General features: G+C 52.8%; 1 protein-coding gene across 1 annotated transcript in view; it reads right to left on the bottom strand.

Annotated features, from left to right (window-relative positions):
* Window positions 1-5,813: 5,813 nt before the first annotated feature.
* The window catches only part of ST14 (ST14 transmembrane serine protease matriptase), a 40,273-nt gene continuing 27,821 nt past the window's right edge, over window positions 5,814-18,265 (bottom strand). The window contains exons 10-19 of the mRNA XM_082683372.1: window positions 17,621-17,730; window positions 17,399-17,529; window positions 15,963-16,067; window positions 15,558-15,668; window positions 15,343-15,456; window positions 14,920-15,042; window positions 13,904-14,090; window positions 7,518-7,792; window positions 6,604-6,740; window positions 5,814-6,456 (exon numbers count right to left, since the gene is read on the bottom strand). Coding sequence (XP_082539498.1) covers window positions 6,295-6,456; window positions 6,604-6,740; window positions 7,518-7,792; window positions 13,904-14,090; window positions 14,920-15,042; window positions 15,343-15,456; window positions 15,558-15,668; window positions 15,963-16,067; window positions 17,399-17,529; window positions 17,621-17,730 — 1,455 coding nt within the window. The 3' untranslated portion in view covers window positions 5,814-6,294. The remainder of the gene's footprint in view (window positions 6,457-6,603; window positions 6,741-7,517; window positions 7,793-13,903; window positions 14,091-14,919; window positions 15,043-15,342; window positions 15,457-15,557; window positions 15,669-15,962; window positions 16,068-17,398; window positions 17,530-17,620; window positions 17,731-18,265) is intronic.

The following is an 18,265-nucleotide window of genomic DNA, read 5'->3' as shown; positions in this document are numbered from 1 at the left end:
TGGTTATCCCAGGAAATAATTCCCACTGAGCAATTGAAGGTCCTGGCACACACTGGAAAGGCGCCAGGCATAGACACATTTCCCCTGCCCAGGCAGGGAGCCAGACCCTGTGACCTCACACCTGCTAGGAATGCGAACTCCCCGCAGGCTCTGGACAGGCTTCAAGGCAGGCTTCCCAAGTGTCTGCCTAGGCCAGGGCCGAGGAGCCCAAGGTGGCGCCTGCTCCTACACCAATCGCCCTTTCCCCATCACAAATGGCAGAGTGGGTGAAAACTTGTTGAATTAATGAATGACGTCTTTCTCCACCCTTCCCTCTGGCTGGCTTATGTAAATAAGCTTGTTACCACTTTTTGCAAGTCAGAGGTTTCAAAGATAGCAAGTTTTTCTAGTCTGTTTCTGTACATTTCTGTAGTCCTCATAGGCATTTGGGCAGTATATTATGAAATTCATGCCATTTGTTCTGGAAACTGTTCTCTGAACATACTTCTGTGCGAAGAGAATTTCTCTACCCTCCTCTACTGGACCTTGTCCTCCTCTGCCCCCAGGCTTCCTCTCCCAGTACCCCACCCCCACCACACACACACCCACTGTGTTCTCGCAGCTCTCTGGAAAAAGAGCACAGGCTAAGAATTTCCTTTTTGAGTTAAGCAAGTCCATATGAAGTTCCAGAGGAGGTTGTCTGGCACAGAGATGGAGTTATTCTTGATCACAAGGGTGTGGGCAGGGAAACAGTGATGACCTCCAAGGTGAAGGACGCGTGCAGTGGAAGGGAGGCACGGAGAGCCAAGGGGCAGGGAAAGTTAGTTTACATCCCAGGAAAATACACATGCCTCCTCCTGTTGGAAGAGCCTGCAACGATGGAACGGACAGACCATGGAATGGACTCCGCCAACGCCTGGAAACAGCTCTGGATAGGGACTTTTTCGGAAACAATCGGAGGTGAGGGGATACAATAAATACACGGTCTCCAAGCTGCAGCCCCGGGACAATGGAACTTGGGAGTATACACCCCTCTCGAGAAGAAAAGGAGGGAAACAGAAAAAGGAGAGAGAAACCAGTTGAAATCCTAAGAGTAAGAGGATTTTTTTAATCAAAATATATCATCACTGGGGCTCTATCTGAGCACTAAAGCAGTTAGTGTGATGGACAGGCACTCATCTGAGAATCAAAGCTGCTCTTCAGGGGCTTTCCTTGGGGGGGGCGGGCAGGGAAGAGATAATAAATCTAGACCGAGGCCTCCCCTGTACATTCAGCCAGTGACTGGACCAGCTCACTCCTGCTTTTCTGAGATCTCACGGCAGCTCCCTCCCATGTCCTGTCTCTGCCACCCGCTGAGAAGGGCTCATCCCCGAAGGGAGCCAGACCAGGCCCCTGCTGGCCACGGGCTGGGTGGTGGGAGTCCGTGTCCACCCCCCACCACAGGCCCAGACCAATGGCCACTTCCTCAAAACCTCTCTGACATCTTCCTAGTGTTGCTCATCTTGTGGAAGAACAGTTTGAACCACTTTCTAGGTCATGCCAAGAGGTAAAAGCAGATGATAAACATTCCCATCCCTGCTTTGGTCTCCTCCTTCTCGGTGGTACTTGGTGGCTTTCCCAGCTTTCTTCCTGGTGGTCACCTGATCAGAGGCACCTGTCCTGAGACAGTGGTTATTCCCCACCTCCTTCCCTCCCTCAACCAACCACTCTTACTGGCCAACTGAGATGGCCTGGCAGCTAGGTGGAGCCCAGGAACCCCATCAGTGGCACCATTCCACCCAGGCTGGCAAAACCCCAGCCCAGAAAATAGGCCGTGGGACACAAATGCCTAAGAGCACTCAAGTCCTCGATCCAATAGGTCCTAAAGGTGGGATCTGAGGCAGTGATTTAAACTTCTAGCACCCTGGTTTTCTGTCTGTACAATGGGAATGATCGTAGTGAGGTTTAAATTAACTAAGACAAATAAAGCACGTAGAACATTTAGAAGGCGCTCATCATTAAGTGGGAGATCTGTCGGGGCCATGTATTCCTACAACTTCACAGTTCCAAGAAATTCAAATGTCTGAGAACCACTGACTTAAAGACCCATTTCCCCTTACATGTGGGTGCCGGTGTGCAAAGCATCCACATACATGACACATGCACCCATGACTCTAAGCCTAGAAAAATGAAAAGCATCATTTCATCCCCAAAAGGTAGAGACCCTCCAAGTTCAAGCCTGTAGTCACCTAAGAGCCCCTGCGGAGGGAGAGGGGGTCCTGGTGACAGGTGAATATGTCACATTCCTGTGACATATTCAATTTGGGACCTTGGTCCCTAGAACACACGCCCTGCTCCTCCCCACAAATGTGTGTGTGTGGCGTGTAAGAACATACCTGCCTGTGTGTGTATGTCACAGCTATCTGCCAACTGTGAGTGTTTCATGGGATGATGTTTCACACTTGTTGGCTACTCTGAGTGATGACATGTACCTCCTACCCACAGAGGTGACCTCTGTTCTCAAAACTGTCTTTGACCTCCAGGTCCCAGTATCTGAGGGCCAGCGCTTCTGGCTGCAGATTAGGGGCGGGGGCACTAATGGGGCCACAGGACTGACCAGGAAAGGCTTCGTGCTGGGGCTTCTTGACCTTCACCCTATAAGAGGGCACCAATTGATTGCACTAGAAAAGCTACTGAAAAGCAACAGAAGAAAGCCTTCTGAGAACAGGTGGACTTGGGGTCCTTCCCCATCCCTCCTCACCAGCCTACTACTCACAACCCACCCCAGAGGACAGGGAGCAGACCCCTTCCCTGTGGCTGCAACGGGTTCTATTCTTTCTAGCTGGTCGGAGGCCCAGAAGGGAATCCTGTGCTGCCCCATGATGGTTGGACAACTTCCTTCCCCGCTGTATGGGTTCTGGGGCTCTGGGGCTCGGAAGACTTCCAAACTGGGCTTATTCGTTGTCTATAAACTCCATCCTAATTCATCCAAGCTCACTGTTATTTCTGCAGGATCCACATCTGGATCAGACTCCCTGTCCATGCAACTGGATTAAACATTCTCTAAAATTTTAAATGTTTTTGGTTGGTGGCTAAAACAACTGCAATTAAGAGTAGTTGGGAGAGAACCAGAGAAATGGATCTTTGGAGACTAAGGGACCTCAAAGGGATGAGCTTGACTTCCCATTACTTGAGGATTCTTAGGTTATTCTTTCTTTTCTTTTTTTTTTTTAAGATTTTATTTATTTATTTATTTGTCAAACAGAGATGACAAGTAGGCAGAGAGGCAGGCAGAGAGAGAGAGAGAGAGGGAAGTAGGCTCTCTGCTGGGCAGGGAGCCCAACACAGGTCTTGATTCCAGGACCCTGAGACCATGACCTGAGCCAAAGGCAGAGGCTTAACACACTGAGCCACTCTGGTGCCCCTCTTAGGCTATCCTTATCCCCAGTTAGGAGTAAAAGGATTTGGCCCCATGGTCTTTTTAAAAGAACTGACATTTCGTTGAGCTTCCCAGGCATCAAATGTCTGAGGCTTCTAGGGCAGGGCCAGGAGTGCGGGACACACCTGCACATCACTGCCCTGGGCGCCCGTGAGGCTGATGCCCTTAGCCTGTGGACACACTGCTGAAATGGCGGTGGGTTAGAAGCACCCAGAACACCTGCTAATGCACAGACCAAGGGGCCCACCCCAAAGTTTCTGATGCAGGAGGTGTGGGTGAAGCATGAGCCTTCCCAGGTGGTGTCACAGCTCCTGGCCCAGGGGCCACACTGTGGGAGAAGCTGTGCCCAGTCCCCGCCAAACTGAGTCTCCTGGAGAAATGGAAGTGACTCTGAAGAACTATCTGTATTTTTAACCCACTCCCCAGGGGGAAAACAACAGCTAAGGAATGACAGTCAATCAGAACAGGGTAATCGCCCTTAGGGGACGAAGGGACTTCCACATGGAAGTCTCCTGATGACCTTGTGTGCATTTCTGACCTGGGCGGGGAGTTCTCAGGACAGTGCTCACCCATGGTGGGAGAAAGAGGATGCAATGGGCAGGCACAGGCCGGCCTCCCACACTCCACTGTGTGGGCGACCACCTCTACACACCTGAGCCAAGGCTGGCGACCCAAGGGGTGTGCGAACTCGGGAAGCAGAGCGCACATGAAGCCTCCCACTGAGTGTCAGCTATTTACAGCACAGCGCCCCCGGCACGGGAGTCTTCTGACAACCTCTTCTTTCTTCTACTTATCACACCTTGGTGAAGAATGAACGCTCTTGCCATCCAAAAACATGAAAGCTTGCCATTTGCAACAACGTGGATGGAACTAGCAGGTATTATGCTAAGCAGAATAAGTCAGTCAGAAAGAATTATCATATGATCTCTCTGATATGAGGAATTTGAGAGGCAGGATGGGGGTTCGCAGGGGGGAAGGGAGGGAAAAAATGAAACAAGATGGGATTGGGAGGGAGACAAACCATAAGAGACTCTTAATCTCAGGAAACAAACAGGGTTGCTTGGGGGTGAGGGGAAGGACAGGGTGGCTGGGTGATGGACATTGGGGAAGGTATGTGCTATGGTGAGTGCTGTGAATTGTGTAAGACTGATGATTCACAAACCCGTACCCCTGAAGAAAATAATACATTATATGTTAATTAAAAAAAAAAAAAAACTCCGGGGTGGGTGGAGAATGGGCGCTCGTTCCTTTCCCTGGAAGGAAAATCCAATGTACATGCCTGTGCAGGTGTCAAGACAAAACTCCTCCCTCCAGAAAGTCAAACATTCAGGCTAAAAGCAAAGAGGCAGCTGATCTCCTCCAAGAGGTCCGTCCAGATTGCTCCAACCAAAGTGTGTTTTCCTCACTTTGGTTCCCAAAACTCATGGAGGGCAAAGACTATTCATTTAGCAAATATGTATTAGCATCTTCCAGGAGCCAGGCCTGAGCCAGGGGTATGGTGATGAGCAAAGACCACCCCACCTTGTCCATGACACTGGCCATCTGATTTCTCTTTCTAAGCCCCTCCTTTCCCCTAGCACCAGCCTCTATAATGCCTTGGCATACAGAAGGCTCTCAAATGTCCCTTCAGGAACTCCCTAAGCCCTCCCTAGATCATTGATGTCATTCTGTGTCACTCCAAGCAAGGAAAGAGAATATTTGAGATTAATAAGTAAAAAAAAATCAAAGAAGGGGGGTGCCTGGGTGGCTCAGTGGGTTAAAGCCTCTGCCTTCAGCTCAGGTCATGATCCCAGCATCCTGGGATCAAACCCTGCATCGGGCTCCCTGCTCATCGGGGAGCCTGCTTCCTCCTCTCTCTCTGCCTGCCTCTCTGCCTACTTGTGATCTTTCTCTGTCAAATAAATAAATAAAATCTTAAAAAAAAAAAAATCAAAGAAGGTATACTGGAAATGTGAGAACACTTAAGCAAGGCACCATCCTTCCTGCAAGGCTCAGGGACTATCATCGACAGCCTCGACATCATGCCTACCCTCATGTCTACGTGTACACGCACACACCGGTTCACAGAACTCATCTCCCTGCCTAAGGGAAAGCCGAACTTCCTCCTTTCTTCCTGGGACACAGCTCCTCCTTCTCCTCGGGCACCCAGGCTGGGCATACTGCACACCCTTCCCACCTCATGCCTCACTGCCAGGCGCCCTCTACCCTGCACACTCCTCCTTTCAGGGCACCAGGCCCTGCTCAGAAGCAAAACATAGTCCCTTGCTGTTCTGGAAAAGGCCACAGGGCACTGTGGCCTCTGCTCTTAGCCTAACTCCAGGGTGTGTGCTGATGCGGAATTTAAACCCAGTTTATGGCTTGCAACTGGAGCTGGGAGAAAGAGGAAGGAGAGTCCATCAAGTCCCATGAGAAAAAATTTACCTAAAAACAAAGTTTACTCATACACACAAATACATACACTGAAGCCCACCCTAGGAGCTGGTAAAAATTCAAATCTTGGGCCCATCTGTCTTCCAGGGTCCTCCAGCCTGGGTTTCCTGAAGAGTGTGACCCTAGGAGCCTACAGCGCCCCCACCAGCGGGTCCCAACGCTCCTGTGTCAGACAGGCAGAGCGCAAAGATCTTCAAGAGGAGCCTCAGTCCAGTTTGGGACTGGAGGGAAAAGGCTGTGTCTTCGGGCTTGTGCCCCTTGGGACGGGCAATGTCCCCAGCTCCCATCTCCTGCTTCGGAGGCTGAGCGCGGAAAGAAGTTCTCCAAGCCGATTCACCCTCTCCAGAGTCCTGGGGATTCAGTTCACAGTCTGGGTTCTGGGGAGCTCAAGTCAGGGGTGCAGTTAGCGATCCTGTCCTTGGCCTGCAGGTGTGCACGTTGGGGTGGCCCGCCGATGGCCACTGCATCTACACCCCAGTCTGCTCTTTAATCCAGTCCCGAAATTCAGAGATCCTTGTGTACACGCCGGGCTTGTCCCTCTGAGCGCAGCCATCACCCCAGCTCACCACACCAGCCTGGAAAATCCGCCCGTCGGCTTCCACGCTGGACAGGGGGCCCCCGGAGTCGCCCTGCAGGGAGACCAGCGCCTCAGTGTGAGTGCCAGCCCCGCCTGCGCCCTCGCCTGCCAAATGGCGCCAGGCCTCGGGCCCCGCCCCCTACCCCGAGCCCCGCCCCTTATCTCGCCCCGCACCCCCCCCCCCCCCCCGCGCGCACACCTGGCAGGCGTCCACACCACCGCTGAGGTAGCCCACGCACATCATGCGGGGGGTGATCTGCTGCGGGAGCAGGCTCTCACAGGTCGTCTGGTTGATGACGCGGATCTCGCCCTTCTGCAGGATCAGCGCGCTTGTGCCTGGGTGGAAGGGGAGAAGTGAGCAGGCCAAGGCTGACCCGGGCAATGGCACCCCGACGGGCAGTGCAACGGCCAGCGCCCCATTCCAGGAGCTCCCACGGCAGTGACCTCACTAGCAAATCTGCGGACACAACCCCAGTGCTCATGGCTGATATGCTCAAGGAACTGATGCTTCGCCTACTCGAGGGGACATCGTGCAGCCCTGTGGATAACTGGGCGACAGGTGACAAGAAATCGGATGTTCGGCATGGGGACTGGGTGTGGAAAACAGGAAACAGAAGAGTGAGGGAAAGCACCACAGAGTGGCTCCAGGGCTGTGTTAAGGATGTAAAGCCTTATGTCAAGCTCCTTCTCGTCTTCCTCTCTCTATCCTATAGATTTTCCACAGTGTGCTGTGGTACGATTATAACTGATTTTTTTTTCCATTTACCATTTACCAGCTAAGGGCCTTCAGATGGAGGCAGAATGACCGAGTAGGCCAGGCTCCCCCCATAGGACCTGACATAGGCCCAGCTTGCCAGGCCTTTACATCACACAGGGCTCCCTCCAGTGTCCCTTCCGCTCACTGAGTACCATCTGGGAGGGTGTTTTATCTTCATTTTATAGGTGAAGAAACACACTCAGAGTTTAAGCAACAGCCAAGGCCACTCAGTTCAGTGGCATGGCCAGGCGTTCCACCCAGAGCCTAGCCTCCACTTCACTCCTGAACAACCTCAGCCTGCCAGGCAGAAGGTGATGGGACAGCCCAGTGGCCGCCAGCCCCACCACCCCACTCACCTCCTTCCTGAGTGTGGCCCCAGCCCGTGACCCAGATAGCCTTGCCGGCAGGGAAGGTGTGTGAAGATTCCGGCAGGCAGATGGGCCTCACGGTGCTGCTGTACTCGGCTGGCTTCTCCAGCTCCAATACTGCAATGTCATAGTCGAAGGTGAAGTCATTGAAGAAGGGGTGGGTGATGATGCGCTTGAGCCCAAGTTCCTGCACCCCAGTGGCGCTGCGCTTGCTCTGATCATGCAGGCCCAGGTAGGCGGTCCACATTTTGTGGTCAGAGTACCTGTGAGAAGAGCCCAGAGCGCTGCCTTGAGCCAAGCACTGACCTAGCCAAAGCCACCCACCACGGCGAGTCCGTGAGGGGGCCGTGGCTTCCATGTGGTTGCAGCCCTCCACCAAAACCACTGGTGTCCCCCACCACAGCACTCAGCCCCCTTCACCTCCTTGTTTCATATGATTACCAAAATAGATTTCTTAGCGACCTGATCTTTCACAGAAAGAAAATTACAGAACTCAGCACAAATACTTTAACACTTTAACAAATAACTAACCACTGTGCTAAAGTATTCTAAGAACAAAATGTATTCTTAAGTGTGTATTCTAAGAACAAAATGAATTGAAAAGCAGACTGAACTTCACCTATGTTTGCTGTTGGTAGTGAGACAAGTATAGCGATTCCAGAATGCATTGTGTATACTGGTGGAACTGAACAAGTAAAGATAACACGCTGACATCGCTGGGAGCCAATTTTTGGTGTGGGAAAAGGGAGCTACAAAGGGAGTAGGGCAGGAGGGAGTGCAATCAGAGGTAGCAATTAAAGCTCAGGATTTCCCCCATAAAATGGCCCCAAAGCAATGACATCCCCAATAACACCCAGAACTTGGTTTCTCTATATTCTTCTCCATTAAAAGGAACCAAGGCTCCCTGGAGAAATGGTTGATTTCAGGTCTGAAGCATGGAAGGCATGAAGTGACCTGGGAACATTTTGATTTACCAGAAGTAAGCAAGTGCTCCAACAATCATGGAGCCAGTTATCAGGACCATCCAAACATCAAAATAAACAACAGGATCAAAGCAGTACACATGCTGACTAATAGAAAAGGGGGAGGGGAATCCATGAGCCCATCTTGAATTCTAAAAAAGAATTTCAAAACTTTATAAGGACAGAAGGAAAGCTACTCTTTACAGAAAAACACCAGCTAATAAATACAGAAGAAGCAATATAATAAGAAATCGCATTTTGCATCTACCTAGGCAATAACGAACACCACCAAGAATCACTGATGGACACTAAAAGCGCTGGGTAAAAGATTGCCAAGAGGGCTGCTGGGGGGCTTAGTTGGTTAAACGTGCGAATCTTGATTTGGCTCAGGTCATGATCTCAGGGTCATGAGATCGAGCCCCACAACAGGCTCCACAAGGGACATGGAGCCTGCTTAAGATTCTCCCTCTCCCTTTGCCCCTCTCTTTCCCCCTCTCTCTCTCCCTCTCCAAAAGGGGGGGTTGGAGGGAGTTGTCAGGCAACAAGATACTCACACTGATTCAGTGTCATTCAAGTGGAGGCACATTTATGATGGATGAAAGCCATGAACCCCACCTTAACCAGGTGATCAGACTGTCCTCCCGGCCATTTCCACCAGTGGGCTGGGACACAGCATCACCCATGTAGTGTTTTCCAGAGGGAGGGAAAAAAGTTGAACTTAATTCTAACCATGAAAAAGCAATAAAAAAAACCACAAACTCAGAGACAGTCTGCAAAGTAACCAACCTGGACTTTTCAAACATGTCATGCCATAAAAAATTTAAAAAAAAAAGTTAAAATAAAGGCTTAGGGGAACTGTTCTAAGTTTAAGAGACTAAAGAAAACTAAGGACTACTACAGAGCACAACCCTTGACGGGGTCCTAAATTTTTTTTTTAAAGCTATGAAAGACAACACAGGGGGACACCTGAAGCATGAAAGACATGCTGGCCACTAATACTGTGTCAACACTGTCGTTTCTAGAGGCGATCCCCATATTGTGAGTATGTGGGAAGCTCTCCTTGTTCTTGGGAGACAGGAGCCAGCGGAGGAGGCACTTAGGAGAGGGAAGTCATCATGGCTACACCCAACTCAGAGAGTTCAGAAAAACACGTGTATGTGTAGAGAAATAACAAATGTGGTAATATTCAACAGATAATGACTGTAGATAAAGGGTATGAGGAAATTCATTGTCAGTTTCTTCTTTCATTATATTCGCAAATTTTTTGTAGGTTTGAAAACTTTTCAAAAAAACTGGGGAAAATATATCTTTAAAATAGAAAGTCTGCATGTAGGAGAAGGGCACGAAGGCCAGCTTCATTTTCTCTAACCTCTCAGGAAAGTCGAGAGGCTAATCAAGCGGCCAGTCCTAAAATGTCCAAGCAACGCGCCTTCCCTCCTCGGAGCTCAGAACCTTAGCCCCTCCTCCCTCTCTCTCGCCCCAAGCTTCTGAAGCCGAGTTCGCCTGCCCTCCGCCAACCCCGCCCTCTGCTTAACCCGGCCCTGTGCTAATCCCACCCGCCGCTAACCCGGTCCTCCGATAGCCCCGCCCACTTCTAGCCCGGCCCTCTGCTAGCCCCGCCCTCCGCTAACCTGCGCCTCCATCCCCTCTTCTCGGTTCCTGCTACCGCCTCCCTGCAGAACCTCATACCCAGACAGTAGCAACAGCCTCCAAACCGTGTTTTTGCCTCTGGTCTCTCTTTTCCTTTTTTTTTTTTTTTTTTTTTTAAGATTTTATTTATTTATTTGACAGAGAGAGACACAACGAGAGAGGAAACACAAGCAGGGGGAGTGGGAGAGGGAGAAACAGGCACCCTGCTGAGCAGGGATTCCGGATGGCCCGAGCCAGGGCAAATGCTTAACGACTGTGCCACCCAGACGCCCCTCCAGTCTCTTTTTTTTTTTTTTTTTTAAGATTTTATTTATTTATTTGACAGACAGAGATCACAAGTAGGCAGAGAGGCAGGCAGAGAGAGAGGAGGAAGCAGGCTCCCTGCTGAGCAGAGAGCCCGATGCGGGACTTGATCCCAGGACCCTGAGATCATGACCTGAGCCGAAGGCAGCGGCTTAACCACTGAGCGAACCAGGTGCCCCCCTCCAGTTTCTTTTAATCTGTTGCTGCCAGATGAAAAATTCCTGAAAACTTCTTTTGTGAGAGCCGTCTTGAACAGCCTGAAGTGATTCCAAGACCTCCAGATAAGCCAGGCATTCTATATCTGCGTTATTCAGCCTTACCCTTTCTGACTTGTTCTCCCAACCATCTATAGTGTCCCAGGAATTGCATGAGACCCAACCTTCAAGTGTTCCCTGTACTCGGGGAAGGAGCCATGAACACCACCATGACAGCACAGTAGGGTGACCTCCAGAATGATGGGCAGTGGACTGTGGCAGAGTATCAGGTGGGGGGTGGGGAGTCAGGAGAGGAAGCATGTCACGAACAAGGCCCTGGAGCTCAAATGGACTTGGCTACTCAAATCCTGAGGGTGGGGGAGAAAGCAGCAAGATCACAGAGAGCCCAGGGAATGTGCAGATGCCCCCCAAAACTGAATATATGGAAGGAATGACGGTGGGACAGGAGACCGAGCTTGGAGAGATGTCACGGGCCAGAGAATGTGGCCATCTCGGTCATGTTACACCTTTTCTGTTTTATCCTGCAAGTTACCACAAGCAAGGGGTTGCTGGGATCAGATGAGCTCTTTAGAAAGACCACACCCACATTGTGGGAGACGGATGGGGTGATCAGGTAGAGGGAACTGCAGCCACTAAGGCTGGGGAGTCAGGGCAGCTGCAAGGTGAGTGGGAAAGAGTACAGATGGTCTGGGATATTCAGCAGGCAAGGGCCAGTGGCTGAAAGGATGGGATGTGACAGGGCTGGAGGGTCAGGGTGGGGGAGTCATCATTCTCCCCTCTGGCACCATCTGTCCATGATCCTGTCACCTGTTGTAGACATTTCTTTGTCGCCTGGGTCCATGCTAAGTCCTGTGCCTCCCACCCCCTTGCCAGTCCCATTCACCCAGCAACCCCAGCCCCTCTTTCTCGAACCTTCCTCATTAAGCCTGCCATGGTGGTCTTTTCTCTCCAGTCTACATTCTTCAGTCTAGGACAGCTTTCAACTATATGAGCAGACTTAATCTCTAGTCATTGAAGGTACACACACTCACCAGCAACTGAGAGACCAGGTGTGAAGGTACACCCACAGAGGAGCCCGGGGACTGCGGGTGGTTGGGAGGGCGCTGGTGGTAGCCACACCAAGCTCTCTTCTCAGTGCTGACACGTCAAGTCATGCCATCCCCCAGGCAGCCCTTCAACGTAGGGCTGCCCATTTTTAGATGAGGACTGACTTGCCCAAGACCACACAGCTAATGAGTTGTGGACAGGACTGAACCCAGGCAGCCTCTACTCTTAACCATGGCCACACCCTGCAAGCACCTGCCAACTCAGAAATGTGTCCAAAGTAACTGCACTCCAGATCCTTGCACACTTCACACCCACCTGCCTCCACTCACACCCTTCTTTGTCTGGAAGGTCTGCGTCACCTCGTCCAGTTGCAAACACTCTCATGTTTCAACACTCATATCAGACACCCCTGCTCACAGAAGCACTCCTAAGTCTCCCACCCCCGCCCCAGGGGGGAGGGGGTGGGAATTCTCAACTCCCACATGCTGGGCCCAGGTAACTTACCAACTCCCACACAGCACTTGCCATGCGCTCATGTACGTGTGTGTGCACAAGCATGGGTCACGTATCTTGTCTCCCCAGCCTGGGAAGCCTGGGAAGTGCGGGGAAGAAGGCTTACTCATCTCTGTCCCCAATGCTAGTAACAGCATGGGGTGTCGAATGCATTCACTGCATTATTTTTTCATGGAAGACTGATCATCAAGAGAAAATGAAGGGGGGCGCCTGGGTGGCTCAGTGGGTTAAAGCCTCTGCCTTCGGCTCAGGTCACGGTCCCAGAATCCTGGGTTCAAGCCCGCATCAGGCTCTCTGCTCAGCAGGGAGCCTGCTTCCTCCTCCCTCTCTCTGCCTGCCTCTCTGCCTACTTGTGATCTCTCTCTGTTAAATAAATAAATAAAATCTTAAAAAAAAAAAAAAAAAAAGAAAGAAAAAGAAAATGAAAGAAGAGGAAATGAGAGAGTGATGAAGCAAGAGAAAGAGGGAGAAGGAATGGAGGGGATGGGGACCACACATGGAGATCCTGGCTTGCCCTGCTAAGGGTCTAGAAGCAGTGGGATTGCAGTAACACAGGATACGGAGGGCCCCAGCTTCGCTGTTCCCTGCTAACAGGATTCCCAGGGTGGGGGTGGGGGAGAGTGTCTCATTCCAGCCCTGGGCCAGGGAAAATAGAAGATGAGCCTAGAACTCCTGGTAGGGCCAGAACGCATGGAAGTGGCTATAAAGAACAAAAGAATGGGGTCAGATCAGAGGGACACAGGAGCTACACTGGAAGAGAGGGCAACGGTCAAATCTGGAACAATCCGAGCAACGAAGTCACGTCCCGGCACTGGATTACAACCCGAAGAAACATGAATACGCGTGCGCCCATATGAATATAAATAGCTAAGTAAACAAATAAATGGAAGAGAAGGGACAAAGCTTCCTCACAGAAGAATTCCACATTGGCTCGCTTCCAAAAAATAAAGAAAGGGGGACTTCACCATGAGGCAGCCTGGCAAACACTCCCTCAACCAGCCGAGAAGGATTGACGTTACCAGTGATAAGTCAGGCTGGTGTCCTGTGCCCTGTGACAGCATGTGATATTCCTTCCAAACACCCAGAGGCGCAGTCTGAGCAGAACAAGAACATCAGACAAATCCAGATGCGGGGCACTCTACAGGACACCTGGCCTCCAGGCTGACAAGATCACAAAAACAAAGACGGACCAACAAGCTCCAATAAGCCAAGCGCACTGTGTGCCCAGCGCAGAGCTCAGGGTTCCAGGAGCACATGCTTGTTACTCTCAGGGCCCCAAGGGTAAGAGCTCACAGGGAGTCTGCACCGGTCCCAGGGCGGCCCCGTGCACAAACTGACCACGCACGCCTGGGACCCGGCACACCCGGGCTTGAGTCTGACGGTGCCGCTCCCAGCGGCACACTCATGAGCACAGGTCCTGACCTCCGTGAACCCCCGCTTCTTTAAAATGGAGACGTAACGGGACCCATCTAACCGGGCTGTAGGAGAGGCACTACGATACTGCTTTACAGAGAGAGAGGGAGTACGTAACAAGGGTCTGTTTTCATGATTACTGTTATTAAGCCCCATCCCGGGGTGTCTGCCACTCAGCCCGATCCGGTCCCAGTGCCATCCGCTCCGGCAAGACAGGCGGCTTTCCGAGCCCAGAAAACCCAAAGAGAACCCCTCCCACCCAGCGGCCCACCTGAAATCTCTCTCATCGATGAAGCAGTGAGCTGCCGACACCATCCAGTTGGGAGAGATGATCGAAGCCCCGCACACGTGGCCCTGGCTTTGGACGTGGAGGCTGACCTGCCAGGGCCACTCACCTTCGTCTGCATTCGTGCCACCAACTACCCGAGACTGCCTGGTGAATGACCGCAGCCCACAGTCTGGGAGGTGCAGAAAACGCACAGGTCAAAGTCAAGGTGGGGCACCAGTCCCCCAGCCCACCCCAGGCTCAGCAATAGGCCATGTGAGGCAGTCGCCTTTGCGTGGGACCCCCTACAAATATCTTCTAGACTCAGAGATCCCACTGATGGTCCCCGGCCCCTCTCCCTGCTTCCAAACCCAAAACCCTTGCACTCCCTGCTCCTCATCCGTGCCCAAATGCATTTAGAGGTCTTCCGACATCTGCTGGTTTGCTCGGATTTAATTTGAGTGTCATTTGCCTAGATTTCCTTGCTGACTGCTGACAGGCACAGCTCCCAGGAAAGAGCGGATAGGCGACGTGAAGTCAGAAACTGGCCATAGGTGGGCTCAGATATAACCTCAGGCCAATGCTTCTGAAATACACACGAGGCCACAAACTGATGCATGGGTGCAGTGGTGAAACCTGCCGGCTGCTCAGGTAGGCCATGTCCTCTCTCCTCCAGGCAAGATGGCCAGGTCCACAGAGCAGGGGCCAGCCCAGCACATCAGCCAGGACATCAGCTCTGCCACAGAGGTGCTGACATGCTGGTGGCCACCAGCCCTGCCTCCAGGACCACAGTGCCTCTCTGCCAGTCAGCAAAATCATCCTTTCCCCCAGACAGATACACCCTCTCACCAGGGCAGAGCTGGATGAGTGAGATACTGGCATGATTTCCACCTCTGTGTGTGCCTTGCACAGTGAACAACCTGCACAACATGTATGCAGTGAACAGCTGCATACATTTCTACCTCTGTGTGTGCCTTACACAGTGAACAACCTGCACAACAGTATGCAGCAGCCCTGCTCACCACAATCCTTCTCATCTGAGCCGTCGCTACAGTCCTTCTTCCCATCACACTCGGGGTTTCTCTTGCTCAAACAGAGCCCATTGTGGCAGCGATAGGTGTGTTTGGTGCAGGCAACAGTTCTCACTGTTCAAGAAGGAGTCCAAGGGGCAGGGAATCAATTCCTCTGCAGCACCCAACCAGAAACCTGATGACCCATCTTCCTGATGCCCCTCATCAAGCCTGTCCCACCCTTCCACACTCATGCCCATGTCCTCCCAGCCTCGCCAAAGGCTCTCCACCTTCCGGAAGATTCTCCCCCCCACTGACGCGTTTTCTCATCACATTTCACATCTAGGGTGGTGTGTGTTTATTAAATTTGGGACACCCTGAGATGTGAGTGTGCTCACAGCTGCTTCCTTCCTTCCTGCTCCCACCAGGTCTCACCGAGGTCACACATGGCCTCATCGGAACCATCGCCACAGTTGTCAGTCCCGTCACACTGCTGGTTCTGGGGGAGGCACTTCCCATTGCCACACCTGAAGGTCTGAGCTGGACAGCCTGGGGGCAGGATGCACCAACAACATTCAGCAGCTGCTCTACGATGCCCCCTGCTGAGGGTGGGCCAAGGGGTGGCCCAGGCAGCCCCACCCCACACTCACTGCACTCCAGCTCGTCGCTGTTGTCCCCACAGTCATTGACGCTGTCACACAACCAGAAGAGGGGCTTGCAAAGCTTGTTCTTGCACATGAATTGGTAGGTGGCGTTGCATTCTGATGGGAACAAGGGGCCACAGTCAGCGGGGCTCTGAGCCCTCGCTCTGACATCAGTCACTGCTCACTGCTTCCCACAGAAGCAGGGGCGACCAGAGAGCTGCCCAGGGACCCCCTTTCCTGCTGGGGGGAGACAGCTCTTTGGCGCCCTGGTGCCCCTGCTATGGAAGCTGAGCCGGGCACTGCAGAAACACTCCACTGCCCACTGAAACAGAAGGCCAGCCTCCCAAACAGCAGAGGGGGGCATGGGGCATGAGGTCTAAATGGGTCACCGCGCAGGCAGAGGGGACTCACGGCAGTTGAGTTCGTCGCTGTAGTCCGTGCAGTCAGCCCAGCCGTCACAGCGCAGCTCGTTCCGGATACACCTCCCGGTGTTACACATGAACTTGCCCGGGCATGCTGCAGGGGAGATGGCAGGCCTCAAGTCCACGAGCACCAGCCCTCCCTCCCACGCTGGCTGCCCTCCACCTACAGCTGCCCCAGGAGGGCCAGCCACAGACCCACAGTGAGGGGCCCCTCCTGACCGCCAGCAATCAAACCCCAGGGAGCTGCAGAATGGAGACAGGCTGGCTGGGTGTGCACTCGGTTCTCCTGCCCCGTGTCCTTGGCCAGCCACATCCCCCAGAGTGCCAGGTTCCCCTTGCCGGGCATGGACCTAGCTCGGCAAATAGATGATACAGGTGTCCTACCCAAGTGTCAAATGGCAGCCCAAGGGCGCCTGGGTGGCTCAGTGGGTTAAAGCCTCTGCCTTCAGCTCAGGTCATGATCCCCGGGTCCTGGGATCGAGCCCCACATCGGGCTCTCTGCTCAGCGGGGAGCCTGCTTCCTCCCCTCTCTCTCTGCCTGCCTCTCTGCCTACTTGTGATCTCTGTCAAATAAATAAATATAATCTTTAAAAAAAAAAAAAAGGCAGCCCAAGATTTCCATAATTCTAAGGTTGTTCTCACATTTCCGTGTTTCTGAAATTGGAAGGTATCTGCCACCTGACGTTGTGGGGCTGGTGACAGAGCTGCGGGTAGGTGGGGGTGAGTCTGTCCCGGAAGGCGGGGCCTTCACCTGCAGGCTGGCCCTGTTGCCGGCCAGGTAGACTCCAGGTGGTGAGTCAGGCCGGTGCATTCTAACTTAAATTTGGATTCTCGTGTAGAGTTAAAAGCTCTCCCAAAAGGTTACTCTCTGATGTGGGGCCAAAACAAAAAGTCCCCGTGGATAGGGACCGGCTGGTCTGCACACAGCAGGCCGGGAAACTAAAAGCCACAGAAACCGCCACATCTCTTATGTAGATAGAGATGGCAGAATTTTCAGAGCCCAGAGTTGCTCGTGTGATGATTCCTGCCCCAGGATTTTCTCACGTGTCTCAGAACTACTATGCTATTCCCCAATGTCTTTGTGGCTAAAAGGCCACAAAGACAAGCATGGATTCCCGGAGGTGTGGCCCTGCTGAAACACAGGGACAGATGGCCCCAAGGAACCTGGGGGGCCCTTGGGCTCCAGTGCCTCTCACAGGGACTCGAGGGCACAGCCTGTAGCAGCATTCACTGTTCACCTTTGTCAAGAAATGCATTTATGGCAGTCTTCCCTTTTATTCCTCCAAAAGGCACCTGAGGATATGCACCCTGCGTTCTCGGGATCTCAGAATCAGGGGAGCACAATACTGGGAAGATACAGAACACAGGGGTCATCGCTGGCCGGTCCCTCCAGCCAGGTTCCTCCTTCTAGAGACGTGTACTCACGGTCACTGGAATCGTAGGAGAGGTACTCGGCCAGGAAACCCGTGTCGGTGTAGGACTGATCAGAGTGGAAGCGCACAGTGATCCTGCTGCTCTTGCTGGTGACCACGAACTGCGGCCTCTCTCCGCAGTACCTATGGGGACCATGGTCAGAGGTAAGAGGGGGATCCGGAGGGGCTTGGGGCACCCCTCCCCTTCCAGCTCCGGCCGCTCCAGGGCACTTACTTCTCCCCGTTGACCTCCACGTAGTCCTTGGGGCAGGAGCCCGGGGGAATGTTGGGCTCCACCAAGTAGAAAAGCTTGAAGAGCACTTTCACATTTTGGTTGTTGGGCACCTAAGAAGGGAGATGCTGCTGGGGGTCTGCTGCGTCCTTCCTTCCTCCTAAACCCAGGGATGCCGTGGGCCGCTGGCCACGGGCACTGGGGGGACCATGGCACATGGCGCGGTCACTGCGCTTTTCTCTCTACCACCCGCGTTGGCAATACGGAACACACAGCAGGAGGGACTCGAGTTAGACCTTTGGAAGAACTTCTGGACTCAGAGGCAAGAAAAACCAGAGGTCCTCCCGGCATCACCGAAGAAAGGGAAGAGAGCGGGTCTCTGACTTGGAGGGTGAGCGGGAGCCCCAGGCAGCAAGACTCCCGTCCACTGCCATCCAGCAAGTGCTTTCTCCACGCACACTCTGCGACTTCACCTCTGAGAGGCAGACACCCTTCTCTGCTTCTCCCTTACTCTCCCTTCACCCAGGAGCAAGCTGAGGCCTGACAGGTGAAGCACCCGCCCGGCCCGAGGTCCCTCAGGCAGACACCGGTCAAGAACTAGGATTTGAGTCTGCGGGGGGCGTTACGAGGTCGGCTCTCCCCGACCCT

This window comes from Mustela nivalis (genome assembly GCF_964662115.1).
Source record: "Mustela nivalis genome assembly, chromosome: 9".
NCBI classification, from domain to species: Eukaryota; Metazoa; Chordata; class Mammalia; order Carnivora; family Mustelidae; genus Mustela; species Mustela nivalis.
The sequence above is the reverse complement of the archived record's forward strand: the minus strand, read 5'-3'. Positions and strand labels throughout refer to the sequence as shown.